General features: G+C 35.1%; 4 protein-coding genes across 4 annotated transcripts; 1 reads left to right on the forward strand and 3 right to left on the reverse strand.

The window, feature by feature from the left end:
- Positions 1-313: 313 nt before the first annotated feature.
- On the forward strand, positions 314-8,381 carry LOC110806390 (downstream neighbor of Son). The gene is made up of 15 exons (XM_088209677.1): positions 314-498; positions 1,058-1,220; positions 1,334-1,407; positions 1,480-1,618; positions 1,756-1,844; positions 2,559-2,709; positions 2,789-2,979; positions 3,426-3,637; positions 3,738-3,836; positions 4,844-4,965; positions 5,570-5,671; positions 6,458-6,567; positions 6,728-6,815; positions 7,106-7,299; positions 7,999-8,381. The coding sequence occupies exons 2-15, from the start codon at positions 1,110-1,112 to the stop codon at positions 8,213-8,215; spliced, it is 1,899 nt and encodes a 632-aa protein (XP_088065803.1). The 5' UTR covers positions 314-498; positions 1,058-1,109; the 3' UTR covers positions 8,216-8,381.
- Positions 8,382-8,900: 519 nt separating this feature from the next.
- Positions 8,901-10,956, reverse strand: LOC110806375 (Pentatricopeptide repeat (PPR) superfamily protein). The gene has a single exon (XM_022031204.2). The coding sequence runs from the start codon at positions 10,829-10,831 to the stop codon at positions 8,963-8,965; it is 1,869 nt and encodes a 622-aa protein (XP_021886896.1). The 5' UTR covers positions 10,832-10,956; the 3' UTR covers positions 8,901-8,962.
- A 1,002-nt stretch (positions 10,957-11,958) lies between these two features.
- On the reverse strand, positions 11,959-14,936 carry LOC110806376 (transferring glycosyl group transferase). The gene is made up of 2 exons (XM_022031205.2): positions 13,565-14,936; positions 11,959-12,407 (listed from the first exon to the last, which is right to left on the reverse strand). Exons 1-2 carry the CDS (start codon positions 14,872-14,874, stop codon positions 12,167-12,169), a joined length of 1,551 nt encoding a protein of 516 aa, XP_021886897.1. The 5' UTR covers positions 14,875-14,936; the 3' UTR covers positions 11,959-12,166.
- Positions 14,937-15,949: 1,013 nt separating this feature from the next.
- Positions 15,950-20,005, reverse strand: LOC110806389 (myosin-binding protein (Protein of unknown function, DUF593)). Its single transcript, XM_088209183.1, has 4 exons — positions 19,609-20,005; positions 17,737-19,321; positions 16,943-16,989; positions 15,950-16,553 (listed from the first exon to the last, which is right to left on the reverse strand). Exons 2-4 carry the CDS (start codon positions 19,132-19,134, stop codon positions 16,454-16,456), a joined length of 1,545 nt encoding a protein of 514 aa, XP_088065309.1. The 5' UTR covers positions 19,135-19,321; positions 19,609-20,005; the 3' UTR covers positions 15,950-16,453.
- Positions 20,006-21,367: the final 1,362 nt, after the last annotated feature.

Here is a 21,367-nt window from a genome sequence, read left to right on the forward strand (position 1 = left end):
TATATCAATAAATTAAATTATTAATAATATTAAATTATAAATTATAAATTAATCGTAATTTATTATATGATAATTAATTACTAAATTTTAAATTGTAATTTTATTTAAATCTAAAAGTCCGAGACACGTGTCGGCTCGCTCACTACACAGCCCATTCGACAACTATATTTGCACAATTAAAAAGCAAATTTTTTTTTTTTTTTTAATAAAGCAAATATTTAATATTGGTACACGGCCCAGACTAACGCCGTCAGTGGCAGGAGGGAAACCAAAATGTTCAAATGAAACTCGAAAGTTCCACATTCCCACTTTATTTCCCACTTCCTCACTCCCCTCTCTTCCCCTTCCTTTCCTCTTTCTCTCGCCCGCCCCGCCCACCCGCCAAAAAGCCGCATATCGATTCGAAACCATACGATTCTGGTTATTCGATTATGGCAGACTGAGGATTTTCTCGGCTTATCCATCGATGCTTCTCTTCGGAAAAAGGTTCATGCGGAGGTAGGAGATCTGCTAAAAGTTCTGGTCATAGCGGTCGTATGATTTGGATTTGACATGTGGAAATGAATCCCTAGTTTTTTTCATTTTCAATTTTCAGTCTATATCGTGTAGCAATGTAGCAAAGTCAGTTAGTTATGGGTTACATTTATTGGGGTTTGTTTTCGTAAATTTTTTATGATGTTTATCTTGTTAGTGATTGAAGATAGGGTTTTTTCTTTTGTTCTGGGTGCATGGGGGTTTCGTTGTATGGGTTGCAGTTTGCAGAACTTGAATATCAAAGTAAATATTCTGTTTGATGTTTTCAAATATATTGTAGATAGATGGATAGAGCATAAATACTCAGATGGGTACCGCAAATCTTATGTTTCTGTCTATTTCTCTTATGCGTTCCAAGTCAAGTAACTTGCAGTCTCTTAAAAGAGGTCCCACTAAAATTCCACCAATTATGTCTATGAATGTCAATGGATTATGTTCATTTTCTCAATGGAAAATTGTTTCTGTTAATCATGAAAACTAGGGCTGCTGCTGCTTCTTGTGTGATTCATTTAATTCATTATAGGTGGCAAATTGATTGGTAAACAAGCTGCAGATATAGTCTTTGAAACCACAGTATGGCTAAAGTTGCTGCACCTAGTACTTTACCTTCAAATTCTCTTCAAATTGGTGGGGGCGTTTTCAAAGTTGGCCCAATGGTTAAGAGGAAGACACCGTCAGAGCTTAGAGTATGTTTCTTTATTTACTTCATACTAACTATCTTGAAGATTTCCGACATATACGGGCAAACTATGATGTTAAAAGAATTTTTGTAGATTAATAATCTGTATTTACTTGACAGGGAGAGCAATTAAAGCGGAAGAATCTTGTAGAAATGGTTGATGAATCTTCATCCATATTGGTTGGTTGTAAAAGGTAATGCCCGTGACAAATCTAAAGTTTGCGTAGTTCATAAATGATAACTGATGCTTCCTTGGTTTCTATCAGCACTACTAGCGATGCAGATAATGGGTCCAAGAAGCAAGAACTGCCAAGGAATCCAAGATACACTGACAAAAGGATGAATGAAGTTTATCCCGTCAGAAAATCCAGGTTTAGGATGGAATATGGAAAAGAAAGTTCTAAGGTTATTGGTTTTCCATATAAGTTGTCTTCCAGTTTTTCTTTTATGCCTTATACATTTACCTGAATTGTCTGATTGGAGTTTATATTGTTCATTATTGGTTTATCAAATTTAGTCAATATTATTTTGTGTACTTGCAGGATAGTAGTTTGACAGAAAAACCAGACAGCCTGCAGCATCTCTCCGCGCTTTCAGATTTGGCTGCCAAGAAAAGAAAACAAATCTCAAGGTATGCATTTAAAGAGAGAATCTTTATCCTGCGATGAGGTTAGTCCATATGTCTTCTGATAGTTATTGAATCTTTCTCACTGTCAATAATGGATCAGAACACCTTTCAGAAACATGATCTGGATATCTGATCCAACTTCTGGTTCTTCAGTCATCCATAATCACATAAAAGTGGTGAACCGAATAAAAACAAAAAAATGAATGATTAAGATTTCTCTCTTTGTTTTCCAGCTCTGCACTAGAAGTTAGTGAGGAGAAATGAAGTGTGTCGAGAAATAGAATGCTTAGATCCTACAATGATGGAGATTTTTGTCTCATAATTTAACTTTTGTGCGTATATAGAATCTAGATATCTTGGATATTTGGATTTTATGTTCTAACTACTAATTTCAGATTTGTAATTATTGTGTGATTTCGTGCTATCCTTGTTTTTTTAAATATATATTTGCATATGTAAACTTATTTAAAAAATATATATGTTTGCATAAGTAAACACATGTAACATGTATGATATAAGAACCCTGTAAATGCTTCTAAAAAATGGACACCCTATAAATGGTCCCTAAAAAATGGCTAAAGCCTCTACCTAGAATAATTAATCATAGAAGTGTAACCTCAGCATCATGGACCAAATAAATGACATCATGTTCTTACACTTGTACCACTTACCATGGCAAACTACAACTTGGTAAAACTTGTCATTATCTCTTTGCAGTCTGGAAAATTCTGTTGCTTCTGCTGATATTTCTCAAGATGGTGTGTTGCCGGCTCGTCCAACAAATGAGAAATGCAGTCAAAATAAATTTCGTAGTGTTGCTGAGCTTTCTTTAGGTGGTGAAGGATCTTGCTTGGCAACTGTTGATATGGTCTGCTTTATTGATATTTCTCCTTTTTGGTTACTTAATTGTATATCTGTTTTAGTTGGATCATCATCTACTTTGACAGGATAAAGCATTAAAAGGACTAGTTGCTCTTGAAATGACATCTGGTATTCCTGCTGATTTATCTGAAAAATCTGGTGATCCTTCATCAAGTGGAAATTTCTGCTCTGAATTCCATCTGCCTGGCAAAAAGGCTCCTCTGGATTTCACTTTGAAAACTTACATGCGCTTGGTGTTCTCTTCTTCAGTGAACTGGTGAGTTTCCTGGTACTTCTATTGATGTCTCCTTTACATCTATGCACTGCTAGGAGTTAAGATAATCTGTTCTGTTAGTTCAGTGACTTGGGGTTTGATATCTCATTATGCATATTTCTTGGTTAATTTGATAGTCGCAATTGTATATGCTGAGTTCTTTGAAGTTTGGGAATGTTTACACTTCAGGATGCATGGTTTATTTATTATTAGATGGACTAGACAACCATTTTTTGTTAAACCATATCCATGTATGCTTATATGTAGGGTAAACCTGTAAGGAAGCTAAATATTTAATGGCATTCGTGCATTTCTCTCACAAAAGTGTTATTTTATTTGATTATATTGTATGGTCTGCGCATAGTACATTTTTCATTTTGCTAGGTCATTACTTCGTTTCTTTAGGCTGATATTATTATTTGATTGACTATATTGCTTTCAACTTTTAGGTTTCATAAGTCAATCATGTCCAGTACCTATAATGGTATGCTAGAGTTTACATCCAAATCTGGTTGTTCAGAGGATCAAGATGTTAGAAACAACTCCCAGCAATTATCGACTTCCCAAGTGTTAAATTCCAAGGCACTGAATTCGTGGGTCTATCCCCAGTCTGTATTACCACCTTCTCTTATTTCATTTTTGACATCATCAACAGCAGGAGGTTTGTTCAATGAATTTCTGACCTGCTCATTAACCTTTTCTTCTGTTCTTTTAACATCCTGTCCAAAGTTCTGTTACGGGCATTTTTTATCTTCATTCAGTTGAAATGGATTTCTTGAGAGAACGGCAACTTGCCTGGGAGGACTCATTTCGGAATCTTTACTACATGCTTCGGAAGAATTTTTGCAATATCTTCTATGGTAACCTTTATCTATGAAATTTTTGTTTGTTTCCTTCATTCTAGAAGTAAGTTTTTAGCATTTATTTCCAAATAAAATTGATCTTTCGAACTCTTCAAATATAATTGATGTTTTGTGCTCAAGGGACAGCTGTGCTCTTTTTTTTATTTGCTTTGGAAAAAACTAGTTTTTCATTCACCATAAATTATACTAAAGCAATAAATTTGTCTCATGCCAGTTGATGCGGCTTGCCTTATCAGCTTTTGTTTTGCATGAGGTTTTGTTCCTATTAATTTATATCTTCAATACATAAAGGTACTTAAGTTTAACTTACAGGCAGTGGTTCTAGGGCCATATGTTTTTGAATGAGACCTTAAGTAGCTTTTAAAACGGAAAAGCAAGCTTAACAATGGCAGTAGTGGGATGGACTGGGGACATATGATGGAAGTTCCACTTATGCTCCCCTGCTGACACATGTGTTGCCCCACCTGCAGGTGCTCGTGCACAAGGTGTGCAAAGAATCAATCCCCTGACAAAAGAGAAGATAGTATATCCTTTCCCTTTTCTCCAATGCCCTTTTCAGTTTGCCCAAACAATAATGATAAATACATACTTGCTATGTGAAATTGTGAGCTGTAATTTTTAAGCACATGATATGCAGAATACTGTTGCTTCCCTAATTCTCTGGGGTGCGTGAGAACTTGAGAACTATATGGCACTTTAGGTTTTCTGCATTACTTTGTCGCCATAGCATCTCTCTCTGGTTCCATTCCAATTTTATGCTCGTTTTAAATTTAGAAGATATTTCTTTCTTTCATTTGCAAAAGAGTGTTAATAAGATCACTTTTCTCTTCATGAAACTTGTATTAATGTGGATCAGTTCCACTGATTGTGTTCTTTGCAATCAATATGAACTATCTACAAAGGCTTCATCTCATAAGTCTTTTGCTCTCTCCCATCTCAAAATTGTGTTGTTTCTTTTAATTGCAATCTGTAAATTGATACATATTTTATTCAAAATTGTGCAGTGTGCACTTCACACTTTGTGGTGATGTTCACTGCTGGCTGTGGCTCAGGGAGAATCAAACGCACATGCAATGCCTACATCTCCCAGTCAACTAGAAGTCTGAGATCATTACTGAAAGAGCATGTATGATACAGACGTACAGTAAGCTTTTATATAGTGTTTGTACTCTCTGGAAAGTTGTTACAGCCATTTATAATTTTGATTCAAGGCTTTTTTTTCCTTGCAATGGTCGTAAATTATATGCTTTCTTTAAGAGCTCCTTAGTGGCGATTCGTAATTCCAGGGTGATGATTTTGGAACATACATGCTGATCTATAATCCTAACTTGGTAAATGTTGTGATTCTGGTTAGATTAACCTAACTTAAACTGCTAAAATTTGAATTGAAAAATGAGGCAAGCCACACTGGTGAAATCTCTACGAGGAATTCAATTCTATCACTAGATAATCATTTACTTCAAATTATTGCTTCAGAGATTTTTATATTAAATCTGATTTAGTTGTAGATTTTAGCAGTTCAAACAAGCAGGCAACAGTTATGTGATTAATTATGACTGTTTTGGCCTTCATTTATTCTTTTCAGGAGTAGAGAATCAAGTATGATCTGCTAAATGAAAAATATGATTCCTGTTTTATATTCAAACATACAGCATCATTAATATGTTACTCTAAAGAAAGTTCCATTTACCATTTTGTAATATTTGCTTTTCGCGAATGATGGTGTATAGGATGTTTGTTTCTCCATGCCACTTTGCAATGCTAAAGTGGAGCAAGCCACTACCGAAGATCTGGTGGAGCTCTCAGAGATTGAAAAGCATAATTTGGGCCAGGTTTGAGCCTGTGTTTTGTCTTTAGCAGTCTTTTCGTGTCTTTTCTGAATTCTGCCCTGAGCAGGACTGCATATTTTGCTTGCTGTTAGATATTCAGGTTGAAATAATTGGTGCTATTTCTGTGGGCAAAGACATCTTTGTTGAGGGGTTGAACTGTTGGCTTGTTAAACATTCCTATATGAAAAATCTGAGGCATTCTCCAGGGATCTTTAGAGGTCTCTTTTATCTAATAAAATGTTCAACTTAAAATGCTTATGCCTAATGTGTTTTTCTTTTTCTTTTTTCATTTTCTAAATTTATATCACTTATAATTTTGTAAATGACATGTGTAGTTGTTGAAAATGAAAGTAAATTTGGAAAATGATAGTGGAAGTATGTCACCAGTTGGAAGTATAACAAGTTTTCAAACTTGTATCATATCTTTGCTATCCTTTTTCAAAATGTTCTTTTATTCTTAAGGATTAAACCTGAATTTTCTTTTTGTCCTTAAACATATAAATTTAGAAGATAAAAATTAAAAAAATGCTTTCACGTAGCATTGACATCTAACACCATTAGGTGCCTATGACTTCAACTTCTAGCAAGTATATTTTTGGGTGACATGGTAATCGTGGATTTTCACCACCCTAGATCAGATGTGTCACTGAGTTTTGCTTGACATGTTTCAGTGCACCGGAAATGTTTTCTATACGTCTTTTAAGTCAATAAAGTTTCCTTCTGCTTGCAAATATTGAGAATCCCTGTTGCTTGTAAATACTGATTGTTTTCTTTTTTAAATTAATGCAGACTCGTCGCCTGAGTTCCTTTTCTGACATAGATAATACTCCAGAATCTTTGCTTGCGCTCAGTGGAAATGCAAATGTACACAGTTTGTTTGATTTTTTATTAAATTATAGGTAAGAGGATGTCCCTTTTTGTTGCGAAGGTTGGAGATGATTCTTTCAGTAACTAGGGTTTTATTTTCATTGGAACTCTAATTGCACAGGTTGTCGTTCAATTTTAATAATTCCTTAATATCTTTTTCCCCAGTTCTTATTTTCTCATGGTTTTTGTCAGGTCATCCTTGAGCTTTATGACTACCGGGGATGTTCCTGTATTATATTCGCCAGTGCCATTCCAGAATGCAGCTGTTTCTTCTCCAAAGGTTGGTGTTAGAAATATATGATGTGTGGTTCAATTTGTTAGACTAGCAGATCTCACTTGATCTTGTTAAAATTACGAAAGAGAATGCCCTGAAAAGATGCTTTTGTTTTGCTTAAACGGATGTGTAAGTCTATTGGTACTTTACAAAAGGAGGCTACAATTATCACCTAGTTTTTTTTTCCTTTGTTTCATCCAATAAAAGTGATGTTTGTTATTGTCATAGTATTTAATGAGTATTTCTTCATATTCGAACTGGAGTCATTGTATTCCTTTGTCAATATTGATTTCCAGGTCAAATGTATTCAGATGAAAGGGACAGAAAATGTTCCTGCTCCATCTATAGGATTTCCAAGTAAGGATGAAATGGTGCAAGATTCCTCTGGTCTTTGCCATATTATTGAAATTAAGGATGCATATCTTCCACCTTGGATCATCAACAGAGTATGTGCTATCATGGGGGCTGAAGAGAGAAGCTTTGAAGTCAGGTAATTTAGTCATTATATTTATTTTAATTTTATGCTGGTCTCTAGTAAGTTTTGATGCACTTGACTATGCTACTGACGTAGCATAATGTAACGAGGTAGTTAAATAATTAGTAACTAGATATATTATCCCCTTAATTCTTTATGAAGTCTTGTCTAATTATTACTTCAGTCCTAAAACTATAACCCTTAGTACAACTTAGTTCCAAGTGATTCTGTTTTTGCCACAGTTAAATCCTGAAGGCTGTACTGCAACAAGTAACCTTCATATTTGGAATTCATTTAGAGATTCATGCTTTTTTATTTAGAAAAGGGTAAAAATCCCTGATAAAATGATAAAAATCTCCACATATTAGTTATAGTGGAATTGTGACAATACATTTCAAAATTCCACAAGAATTTTTCACATTTGAAATGTATTACATCAATTCCACTAAAAATTTATCATTTTGTAAAGTATCTCTATTATTTGTTAGTTAAAAAGGTATAATTTTCAAATGAATTGTATGGTCCAAACATAGCATAAGCTAATATTCGTTTCAACTCTTGTAATTAGTTATTCCCTTGTTTAGAACTAAACAATGACTGATGATCTGAGAGCTGCTTGTAAGTTGTAGGAAAAAAAGTTTAGAGCTAATTTGTACACAGTTATAATTTTGGTTTCGAAATTCACCTGCTGTTTTGTCTATTTGGGTATTCCAGCTTTACAACAGAGCGGACATCAATCGGCTTGAACGTTGCTCTTCGTGCAGTTTGTGAGAAGCCTGAAACTGAAGCTTTGGTTGATGAAGGATTGCGAGAAATAACAGAAACTTTTGGTATTCCAGAATCCATAGTTACACCTTATTTGTGTTCAGGTCAATTGAAAGGCTTGAAGTACTGTCAGGATTCTTATACGGTTTCTCTTTCTGCTGCATGATAAATTCAGCAGTGAAGTTTCAGAGGGAGATGTGTTTTGATTTATATAGTGCTTCATCCCTCTGCTTTCAATCTTATATATTTTGGATTTTGTATAATGCCACTTTGGTGAATGTAATTGAATACCGCTTATGGTATATGAAAGACTGCTACCATTTCTGAGAACAGATATACTGTAACTTCTGTATTCAAGATTTGAATTCAGAACTTAATTTCATGTGAAATAATGTGTTTAAGAAAAGATTTTCCCAATTCAGATGACTTATATTCCATAAACCATGTAATTTCTACCAGGCTTCGGTTCTAATCCGGGAAATCAACCCCTCACCAGATTGAAAAGCATGGCAGCATACAGTAGTACACATTGCCAGTAGGCTAGCAACGCATCAAAGGAGTTGAATTCTTGGACATCACAATTGTATTTTTCCATCGCTGTAAGATTTTTGAAATTGGTTTTCAGTTTATTTTGAATTTCAGTTTAAGTTTGAGCTTGACTCATTTAAGAAATTTAGAATTCGAATTCCAGATTTGGGTTCCAAATCAAATATTTCTGCCTTTAGGTTCTACTTATTTAGTTTAACAGTTTCTGGCTCGAGTTTTTCCCAAACTTACTATGATCACATTCAAACAGTTTGACTTGAGTTTGTCTCATATTTGATTATGACAAAAAATATAAAGCAAAACAATTTGCAAAATGTATTTGATACTGTTTGATTTAAAATTTGTGAAGCACCCAGGAAAAAATCAATTACCAGTAATCCGTACAAGAACAGGCACCCTCCCTAAAATGATGGAACCTATTTCTGTCTCTCACTATAAGCTCCCGCCCATAAACTTTCGAAATCAGTTTTGTAGCCGTGTGACAATCCTCACACACCCTCAAATTCTTCACTATCCTAATCGTTGTCCCAGCATTTGTTTTCATAATCCCAAATGCGATGGCAAGCTTCTCGCTATGCCTGTGAAGAGCACTCTCTTTCTCCTCCTCGTCTATGTCAAAAAATGCATCAGCTGTATTCCCGGTGTACCCTGCCAATCTTATCTTCCTGAGAATCTCTTCCCACATTCTCTCAATCTTCTTCATTTCAGGGTGTGTAAAATCTCCCATGGTAAATTTATGAATCTTTTTGTCTATCTCAATCAAGCTGAAACCAGGCGGCTTCTTGACTCGTTTATCCTTCATCAACTGTCTCATATTCTCAACATTTTCCCACTTGTTTGCTCGAGCATAAATATTCGAGAGCAGAACATAATAGCCACTATGTTCTGGCAGCAATTCAATCAGTAACTTTCCTACTCTCTCAGCAATTTCTGCATTCTTATGAATCCGGCAAGCGCCAAGCAATGCTCCCCAAATTGGGGCATTTGGCTTCGTGGGCATTTCAAGGGCAAATTTTTCAGCTTCTGCCAACTTCCCTGCACGGCCTAACAGATCAACCATACAACCATAATGCTCCAGCCTTGGCTCAACGCCATAATCCCTTTTCATGCTCTCAAATATCTCCAAACCTCTTTCCACTAGACCGCCATGGCTGCAAGCTGATAACACAGCTGTAAAGGTAATATCTCTTGGAGTTAATCCTGACTTGATCATTTCCAAAAAGTAGAACACCGCCTTCTCTGCAAACCCATGCATGGCTAGTCCAGCAATTAAAGCCGTCCAGCTTAAACTATCCCTCTCTCTCAGTTCCTCAAAAACCCGAATAGCTTTCTCAATGCTCCCACATTTTGCATACATATCAACAATGGCAGTTCCAAGGATCACATTCATGGCTAAATCATTCTTCAACACATAATCATGAGCTCTTTCTCCGAGCTCCAATGCGCCTAAATGGGCACAAGAAGATATCACACTCACCATTACTGTTTCATTAGCCATCACTCCTTCTTCCTCAAGAAGATGAAAGAGCTCCATAGCTTTATCAAAGTGGCCATTTCGAGCATACCCACTAATCATTATACTCCAAGTAACCAAGTTTCTCTCCGGCATTTCATCGAACACCTTACGCGCAGACTCTACGTCCCCGCATTTGCTATAGCCTGCAATCATCGAAGTCCAAGAAACCACGTTTAAACAATTCATCGTCTCAAAAATCCTGCTCGCAGCGTTTATATCTCCACAAGTAGAGTACATATGAACAAGCGAGTTCTGCACATACACATCTTGTTCGAATCCTCGCCTGATGATCTGACCATGGCCTTGAACTCCCATATCCGCAGCGCCCAGTTGAGCAGACGCTCTGATCAAGAAAGGAAGCGTTAGGTTATCGGGAAGCAAGTCAAAGCGAAGTAACTGGGTGTAGAAATGGAAGGCCTGGTGTGGGTTTTCGCTTCCTGAGAATCCACGGATCATAGCGTTGAATATGAATAGATTCGGGTTTCGGATCTGGGTAAAAACCCGAAAAGCGTAATCGAGAAGGGTGGTGTTTAATGCAGGGTTGTCTACGCAGGAAGCGATTAGCCGGCTGGATGAGAAGATGTCGAAGATTATGTGAGTTCTTATCATGAAACCATGGATGATCTTGACGTGGGAGAAAGGGGGACATGATTCGAGAAGTACGAGTTTCGGATTCTTTAGCGAAAGTGTCTTGATTATTGAGTTCCCAGTTCCGTTCATTGTCTGAAACCAACATGATTTTTAAGGAATCTTGAAGTGGTTTCCGATGTTGTCTGCAAGTGAATGCTTACCTTTAGAGCTTGTTTGTACGTTGATTCAGCGATGAGTATGTTTTTTTAATGATTTTTTTTTATTTGTTTGAATTTTTAAATATATAATATGTTTTTTTTGCTGGTTGTATCATGATTTTTAAAATTATAATTTATTTTTTATTTTTTTAGACTACCACTAAATTTAAGATGATTTAATAATTTTTTTTTATTTTTATTATTATTTTTATTTATAAAATTATTTTTATTTAAAATCATTTTAAATCATTCAAAAAGAGCCAACCGCACATCTCTTCTTCTTCTTATTTTATTGTATATATATATATTTAATTGTATATTTTTTATTATATAAATATATATATATTCAATTAAATTTATATATTTATATTTTTAATTATATATACATTTATATAATATATTTCATTATATTAATTTTATTGTATATATATATATATATTTTATTATTATATATAATAAAATATGAATAAAATACTCAATTTACTTAAATATACAAGCATACCATACTATTAATGCAAACAAAAAAAATCACTATTAAATATTAATAGATCATTATTTAAATATGATCAAATTTAAACATTAATAAAAGTTGCACATACCATACCATATCCAACATTAATGAACCATCAAATACAGTTATCTGAATTTTAAAATACAAACATATGAATATTTAAGATTAAATAAATCTAATTAAGAATAAAAATTAAATTACAGTTAATAATTTCATCTTTTTATTTATTTAATTAAAAACATTTTTCTAAAAATTTATCTTGCAATTTTAGAAATAAAAATTAAACCTATTTAAACTCCCAAAATTCATTTTCCTATTAATTTTACAAATTTTTTATCTTTGAAAATAAATTCTATAAACATGTGTAAAAATTAAAATAAAAAATAAAATTAAATATCAAACTTAATTTAAACTTTATAATATCTTACTAATTATTTAACGGTTGAACTATTGATACTTCATTTCTATAAGAAATTATAAATCTAAGTTAGATTATATATTTTTTTATATTAATATTGAAAGATTGTGCTATAATTCGTAGATATATATCGTCTAATTAATGAAATGTGTAAATTTATACCGTGAAACAAAAAAACTAGACAATGTCCTTCTATATATGTCACTTAACATTCGAAAATTCAACTCTTGGCAATTTCCTTCTTTCTCAAAAGAGGATAACAAAAGGTAAGAGAATGAGGAAGTAATCAATGTCAAAACTGTTTCAAATCTAGAAGTGGTGTGTTCTTGGGTATTCATTTAGAAGGAGAACTTGAAAGCACCAGCCTTGGAATCTTGTGCTGAATCCCAGAAGGAAACTTTCTGTTGTTGAGCCTTCTTCTCCTCCGCTACCTGCAACAATTGGTTGATGGTCCCGGGGAAAGCTGCCTCGAAGGCATTCTTAAACTTATCGTGCAAATTCACTCTATCTCTTGTTCCAGATACAAGGGTGCTGGCATTTGGCCTCTTCAGAAAATTCAACACATTCACCAAATTTCTCCTGAGTTACAGAGAGAAAAACAATCTATTAGAGCCTTTAAGACCAAAACAAGGATGTTACAGAAGGATACAAGCTTGTATTTGACATGGAGAGGCTATACCATCATTTCGAGAGGTTGTTTCACATAGTTAATGTGTGAGCTTATGAGCTAGAGATATTACAAAATTTTTCGATAATGTGTAAGCTGTACATATTGTTTCGGTAACGTAGGTTTTGACCATGTACATGTTGTTTCAGTATCTTATTCATGATGGTATGAGTATCACATCAATGTGTTAAATATGAAATGTAGTTGGAACCATTTCTCTACTTAAAAAGAAGACAACATTAAATAGAGACAAGAGGCATAGCAGTAAACACAGTGTAAAAGCACCAGTGTGTATTTTTTATAAAGACCTCTCCTCCGACATTTGCTGCACTCACTTCAATTCCATTTTATAAGTTATCTTTATGAAGGTAGCCAAATGCAGCCTATCACTTCACACTCCACCCTCTGACAACCGATCCCCTCCTTTCTCCTTTTAAAGTTAAAAAAAAAAACTAACACTTCAGAATGCTCCAAAACCTCTTAGTCTCTAACCAAAAGCACAGAGGTTCAAATCAATAATAGTTTCAGTTCTTACCAGTTACATGATTTAGGAACTTCCATAGGAACAAACTATAAAAATACTGTTTGCTTAATGGAAAATTCTAATCTGCTACACTATGCTAGTCATCCATGTCAGCCAATAGGTAACGTACTTATGATTTTGGAGGGGCACTAGGCAAGGTACTTGATACCTCTTTCCATCATTCAATTCCACAATTAGTACAAATCATTTGGAGGAGGGGCCGGAAAGGGCCAAAGGGAGAGAACTGCGTAAAATTTGCTTGACTCTATGGGTTCAAAGAGGGTTCATATTTTTTACAAGGGAAAAAAAATTCATGCACAGAGTTACTCTTAACTTTTATTCACAAGAGAATGATGTAATTACTGCTCTGTTGAAGAGACAAAATTCAATTAGATGCAAAGGCCAGGAGACATTAGTCACCTATTCCATTCAACCAATGATGCAAAAATAATTGAACATTTTAGGTGTCCCTTTTCTTCTCAAGTAAGGTGACTACTGTAACATTTTAACTTAACTGAGCTAAGGATATCTTCAGAAGGAGCATACCTGCTGACATAATTCTGTGTGATGGCAATTGAGTCCTCCAAGTTGATGACAAGATGCCACCATCCATTTGGAACAAATATCACCTCTCCAGCCCTACAAATACACTCAATAGGTCTCTTTTTCCAGTTCTTTGTAGCACCATAGAAGTTCATGAACCACTCTATTATTGAAACAGGACATGCCACCTCAGCCCCATCCGGGCTAGGGTGCACACCTGGAGGAACTACATCTGGTGGGAACAAAATCCATTTCTTAGACCCTCTGATAACTGCATTCCAAGCTGATGTTGAATTAGGATCAATGTGGAAAGATGATCCAGACCCGGCTGGACCAATTATTATCCACCTATAATCAGGTCTTTCATCCCCCAAAACATTAAACAAATCTTCCCTGAAGTAAACTGGAACATCATACTCCAAACCCAAAATTGGAACTTTCTCTGCAAATTTTGGATCAAATAAATACAATGGTCTCTCTTCCCTAACTCGATCGGAGTAGTCAAAGTAATCCTCAAGCTTCATTTCTACTGGCCCAACTGAAAACCTTACATCACCACACACCTCTACCAAATAATCTTTGTTCCATTTTTCCAGTGCAGCCCAATTATCCATACAGCCTTCCAATAATACTGGCTTATTTGGTTCCTCAAAATTCAACATAAATTCTTCAACAGAAATCCCTTTCTTTCGAATTATATTATCTCTCTCAAGCCATTCCGGTCTCATTTCGAGACTAGCACATAACCAACTCTGAAACAGATAGTCCGAGTAAAAGTCTCTAACCCTCAGACCCGAAGCATCGATAACGGAAACATCAAATGATGGAAAACAAGAAGCAACGTAAGTCGTTTTCCATGAACCTCTAAACGAAAATCCACCATTTAACTTATCCAATACAAAATTCCTCCAAAGAGGTTCGTGGTTAATGAAAACATAGAAGGACTTGCTAACGGTAGCCAAAATCCCCAAATGAGTTCCATCCAAAAGCCCTAGAATATCAATAACCAACTCATCGGTTAAGGTCTGGAGAGTACCTAGACCTGTGTTCCTCGAGTTGATTGTTCCAGGATTGAGGTACAGATTTCCTAGCGGCTGAACACTATGCATGAGTGATGGAGCTGAATCCTTGAGTTTGAACCCTTCTTCATTTCCCCTGTCATCTTCTTCTGCGAGAAGCGACTCTTCCTTGGTATTAACATGTTTCCGCTTTTTGGAAGAAGATTTTACGCTTTTGCATTTGCTGTTTCTTTTAGCTTTTAGCTTTTTTCTTCCTTTCATGTTCTGCAACAGCAAGCTTCTGCAACTCAACATGGCAGAGGTTTTGTGGCGCCGTTGCAATGCTGACAATGGAGAGAAGTCGTAGGAGGGATTTCAAACCAAAAAAAAAAAAAAAAAAAGAAAAGAAAAAAGAAAACGACGTCGTAAAGTCTGTTCATGAAACCTGAACAATGTTGGGTCAACATTAATATTGGATACCAAAACGGACAGCCCATAATGATAACGGGTCGGGTCTAAATTTTAAAATTGGGCCTAAAGATAATAATGGGCCGGGTCATCCATTTGTAAATTTTTAAATAAATTTTAAAAAATAAATCTATTCATTCAGAGTATAATATATTTTATTTTTATTTTTATTTTCTTTTAAATCACGTTTTTCTTGATTCTTTAATCATGATCGTTGATGCAGTGGAAAATTAGCAAGTCACTCTACCATCATGAGCCTTGTGTATCAAGTTTTGATGAGTACATCTAGGTTGCTCAGCCTGAAGCTCACCATGATTGGGATATGGCTATTCGTACAGGAAGATGGCCCAGAAGAAGAAGCTTCCTGCCTCTCTTACCCAGAAAAAAGACATTAAAAACGTAGAATCTGATTCTCATTCAAGAAAAGTAATACTACTTTTCAATTATAGTTCTATAAAACCAATGTACAGAATCATGTTAGTGCTAAAATATATATATATATATATATATATACACATATATCTATGCAATACTGAAAAAAATCCCATTAGCCACATGTTATAATCCAAGCTTACCCATGAAAATAGTTGATGGACTATATCTATATAATACAAAGGTACTGAGATTAATTGGATCCAAGCATAAAAGTTGCAAAGTTTAGATACTGTAGCGAAGGCAAAGCTGAGCTTTTTATTAAAAATAACCAACAAGAAGAAGCTACGTGCTATCCTGTTAAAGCCTTGCCTGTTGCATTCTTTCACCGTTGAAAATGTCCTGTTCAAAACAACTCGACTAAAAAGTACCAAGTCTGTGTCAAAGGCTCAATAAAGACTAGAAGCAGCAGCACCTTGATATACTTTGATTCTTATCTAATAAATTAAGTTGCATCAACAAATCAGAACACAAAATCTCCAACTGGCAATTGGGTCAAAATTGAATGAGATAAGAATTTGTATTTGGAGGCAAACCCATACAAGAGATATGAAATATCATTTGATTGAGCTGAATTCCGACAACCTAAGATGAGCAAGGCATGCTCACGAAGCAACCATGTTCTTAAGCCACTAACCAACAGGGTAGAACGTATGCAATTCAAAGAATAGGCACTAGGTATTTATAGGGAAATGATACAAAGAATCTGAAATATACAAGAGAGGGCTGCCACAATAGGTAGTAGGTACACGCCTGTGAATTTCAACAAGCTAACACGAGTTGTGCACAGCGTATCAGTATCACATCCGGGTTTTAAGTGATCCATCGGCATTTCTATTCAATCCAAAAGAAAAATCAAAAGCACCGTATAAAACACCCAATCTTGCAGCAACAAGGAATCCAGGAAAAGAAGGCAAACCCTAAAAGGAAATTGCACAAGCACAATCTTCCAGGCATTCGGATCTATGAGCGTGGATATTTTCTATAAATGGCTTCACACTTGTGTACTTGTGAGACATCTCCACTGCCTGCGAGGGCCCTTGTCTAAAAGCATCAACAAGCCCATATTGTTCATTGACAGCCCGTACGTGTACCTGCTTTTACCAAAGATATGGGAAGCAAAGAGACTAGACATCAGCAGTTAATCCAAACATCAAATACCGCATATCACAGTGATCGAAGGTCTCTGTATTAAGGTGTCCATTAATTTCAAGACTACATTTCAAAACAAACTGCTAAAGTTCTGCAGGTCATGACATAAAGTTTGCACGTCTACACAAACACTAGTTGTGTATGACATTTATTCGCATCAATTGGGGGTGGGACACAACGTCAAATAGCTGGGATTTAACTATTTTTACACAGTTCATTTGTAAAAGCAATGTGAATACAGCACGCGCACACTAATGAATCCACAAATCTCTGTCAACAGTGAAAATAAGCTCATCAACTATGAAAAACACACAGAGGATAGTCTACTTACTTGCTTCGATGAGCTTTCTTCCTCCAGAAAACAAAGGAGACAACCCACTGAACACAAGAAAAATCAAATATAATAAATATTTCTTGAGGAGGTAATATACTCAACTTTTAAGTTCTAAGAAACAATAACATGTAGCAGGATCACGGGACGGAGAAAAATGGTAAGATAACACTGAGCGTGCATGTTTATCTATGATGCTTCCAACAGTGTTAAAGCAATTGTTTTATGAGTTCAAATCTGAAATTCGAACCAGAAAATAAAATATATAGTCTTGAAGTCACATGAAAGAAATGGTTTTGATTATCAGTTCTCTTGTTCTCTAAGACTCCATGGACATAAATTCAACAAGCTCATATTTTCTGTTTATTTCAGAATAATTAAGTTTGGCAAGAAGCCGAAAACATTTCACGAGATTTTAAGCCTGTCAAAAAGCTTTCAAGATTTCAACTACTCTAGTTCCATTAAAATAGTAGAGACTCTCAACATGTGCCAACATTCTTTCATTGTCCAATTCAGCAAACATATATGTACATACATAATATCGTATATGTAAAAGATATACATATATAATATGATGTTAAAAATTATAGGAATGATTTTGCACCAAATAAGATTCATTAATGTATGTATGGAAGGAAAAATTTTATACACAGAATAATATATAAGCGACACAGCAATATTAGCCCAATGATGGAAAGAAATGAGAACATCTTTTTGAAAAATTTTGGTTGCAAAGAGGAAGGAGGTGCCCGCACATGCAACAGTAAGAAAAGATTTTCTGCATTGAAACATACCTTGACTATTGAAAGAAAGGAAAAGCCTCCAAGAAGAGATGTTTTTTGCATTGGCATCCGCCTCTCTGGCGTCATTTCCTTAGACAAATGCTGAGCTATTTCTTTTAGTAAAACCAACTGTGCTTTGTCAGTCCGCATTGAAATAATAGCCTGCCTCATTGATTCCCGATCAGCCTCAAGTGCTTGAAGCCTCATATACAACTTCTTAATAGCAGGATCATCAAAATCAGGCCGAGTTAAAGAATCTCTAGGAGTGACCACATAATCATCACCAACACCAACTCCAGATTTACCTTCTGTAACCCCATTATATGATACTCCATTATATACGGAATCGATGGTATAAACCCTATCACTTGTGTCATCTCCAATTTCAGATGCATTATCCATCCTCTTCAAATGGGAAGTGTCTTCTGTTTGTGATACATGTTCCATCCTCCTGGAGCTACCATTAAACTTGGGGGACTCAACAGTAAACTCTGGATTTGATTCTTTGGCCATTCCCATGAATGAACCTGAACTATCAGTCGAAAGCTTCCTATAGTGTCTAGGCCATCTAGGAGAATGACCAACTATTACCTTTTCCAAAACATTCTTCCCCCCAGAAAAATCCCCATCCAATTGATTGTAACTGGGATTCCTTTCCATCTGGCTGATCCTGTGCTCCAAGTTCTTCAACTCCCGGCAATGAGGGGGCTCACCGGCTTCATACTTCTCGATGTCAGCCACAACAATATCACCTTCTAAAGTACCTGGATTCTCATTCAAATTGCATCTTAAGGGGGGGTAATCAAATGCAGGTAGATCAAATTGTGCATCAATGTCAACCATGCTCGTGTTCCTGCTAAAGCAACCTTTCTCACCATCAGCCTCTGCCTCTGTGAGTCCATAACTCAGCATCCTGTGCTTGTAAGCCTGCACCTCACAGGTAAGAGACTGGATGGCCTGCTCTCTTTTATACAGCAAATCTTCCAAAGCACCAAGCTCCTGCTGGTCATGTGCCATTTTCTCTTCTGCAAACCGCTTAAATTGTCGAGCCTCCATTTGGATTTCAGCCTTCTCCCTCTGTAACCTCAATATCATAGACATGGCTTCATTTGCTGCTGATGATGAGGCATTTCTCTCTTCCTCCAGTTCAGCATGCAAATCCTGTATAGCTTGCTGTTGGCTACTAACAGTCTCCCGCAATGCAAGACACTCATTCTCAACCTGGACTCTGGCGTTTGAGAACAAGTCAAAACCCGGTATGAAGAATTTATTGCCCTCCTCAAATTCCTCATATTTTCGTTTTACAGATCGAATCCAAGAACCAGAGGAACCAGTAACTAAAGAACAATCACACCCACAATTACAACACTTCACCAAATCTCTGGCTGGAGCAAATGTTTCGGACTCCATAAACCAGGTTTCATCCAATCTCAAATAATTCCAGATCAATCCAAAAAGAATCTTACAAGAAAAATTCTTATATTTTATCCCCTTAATCCTCCCTCCGGAAAATTAGATATTAAGAATGACAATTCCCTCCTCCATTTAACACCAACAGCCTGCTTCTATTCCTCAAAGATCAACCATACAAAAACATCTGTAGGAAGAATAAAAGAGAAAAAAAAAAAAAGATAAGCAGCCTAACGGATCCGAAAACAAGGATTCTTTGTTTGCTTCAACAAAATTTTGGAAATTTTTTCCCGGGAAAAAATTGCACAGACAACTCACAAGAGAGACAGTAACTCTCCCGCGAGCTGCAAGATATTGTAATTGTCAATAAAAATTAAACTACTAAAACACCTCCCTTAAAATTTCATAGGAAGAAAGAAATAAAAATTCCAGTCTAAACAAAACAAAGTCGCCGAAAATTGATTAACTTCTTACCTTCGGATGAACCAGAAGTAGAGTAGAGAAACCAAAACGAGAGCTACAAACCGACCTGAATTTTCCCGAGAAAATTCACTTCTCATCAAACAATTCCTTTTTCTCCTTTCTTTTCTCTAATATCACCAACCTCCGGGAAAAATATAAGATTAAGATTTTCCCTCACTTTCCCGGAAAACCGGAAATAAGAAGGAAAAAAAAAAGAAAAAGGAAAAGAAAAAAAACAAGAAATGGCGTTTGGAGGGAAGGAAAATCCACCAGGCAGAGGAGATAGAGAGAGGGGACTCGGGGAGAGGGATTTTCGAAACCCTAATTTTTTCTTTTTTAGTAGTTTAGTTTGTTTGTTTATTCGGGTCTGTTTCTCATTCATTGCTCCATGGTTTTCTCGATTTTCGTGCCCCAGAGAGAGAAAAAATCAAATCAAATAAACGAGTTATTTTTAGCAGACAGGGAAAAACTTGTGTGTGTTACGTGTCACAGGGAAATTTTAGATGAAGCACAAGAAACGGACGGCTGATGATTAATCGGAAGTTGATGATTAGTTGGTTAATTGAAAATTACCGGAAATTACAACTCAACTAATTGTTAGATTATCGTATATAAGAAAAGATTAGGAAACTAATCAGGCTATTAAGTCAAGGCCAGAGATAAAGACAGTTTAACATGTTGCTTACTCTGAGCTTACCTGTACACTATCCAAATATAGTTAATGCAATTAATGTCCCGACGTCTTAATTATTAGACAAAAAATTATGGGATTAATTAAAAAAATATTTACAAATAACAACTTGTTAATATATTTAAATTGATTTTTTAAAATAAATTTTGAACCACAATTAAATTTTTTTTTACAGGAAATTAAAAATCTTTTCGTACACTAAACTGATGAATATTCGAATAAATTTTATAATTAGAAATTAAACATAAGATTTGATTATAATCTTTAGAAGATCTCTTAAATATAATTAAATATAAAATGACATATTTATGTATACATATATACATATATATATTTTAAAAAAGTTTTGTTGACCGGGTAAGCCCAAAATTGTAGAAAAGCCCCTTTTTTGAAAAGCCCAAAATTGGAAACAGGGATTTTTGGGGGGATTAAATTAAAATTTTAATTAAACATAAGATTAGAAAATCTCTTAAATATAATTAAATATAAAATGACATATTTATGTGTATATATATATATATATATTTTAAAAAGTTTTGTTGACCAGCGTTATAACTTGGGTAAGCCCAAAATTGTAGAAAAGCCCATTTTTGAAAAGCCCATTTTTTGAAAAGCCCAAAATTGGAAACAGGGATTTTTGGGGGGGATTAAATTAAAAAAAAATTGAGTTTAAATTAAGGTTATAATTACAATTATACCCTTGTGTAATAAGACAGATATGCTTGAGAAATTTCTATAATATGACGGTAATATATACTGTGATTTAAAAGGACAACATATGTTAGAATATTGGTATTAATTTGTGCACGTGCGAATTTCAACCATTTTTTCAATTAATTACTTAACTAAATATATTTTATTATATATTTTGTGTGTAATTTTTACATATATATATATATTTTTGTTGATCTTATCCGGTAAGATAATTGACCCAGTAATATATATACATATTTATATATATATATATATGTACGTGCACACACACACATCTATATATATCTCTGCATATACGTGTGTCCAACTATCAGTGTCTCGTCCTTCCCAAAACTTTCAATACCTGATAAATTCAGTTTATATAAT

Source organism: Carica papaya, chromosome 8, assembly GCF_054855325.1.
Source record: "Carica papaya isolate Zhongbai chromosome 8, ASM5485532v1, whole genome shotgun sequence".
Lineage (NCBI taxonomy): Eukaryota > Viridiplantae > Streptophyta > Magnoliopsida > Brassicales > Caricaceae > Carica > Carica papaya.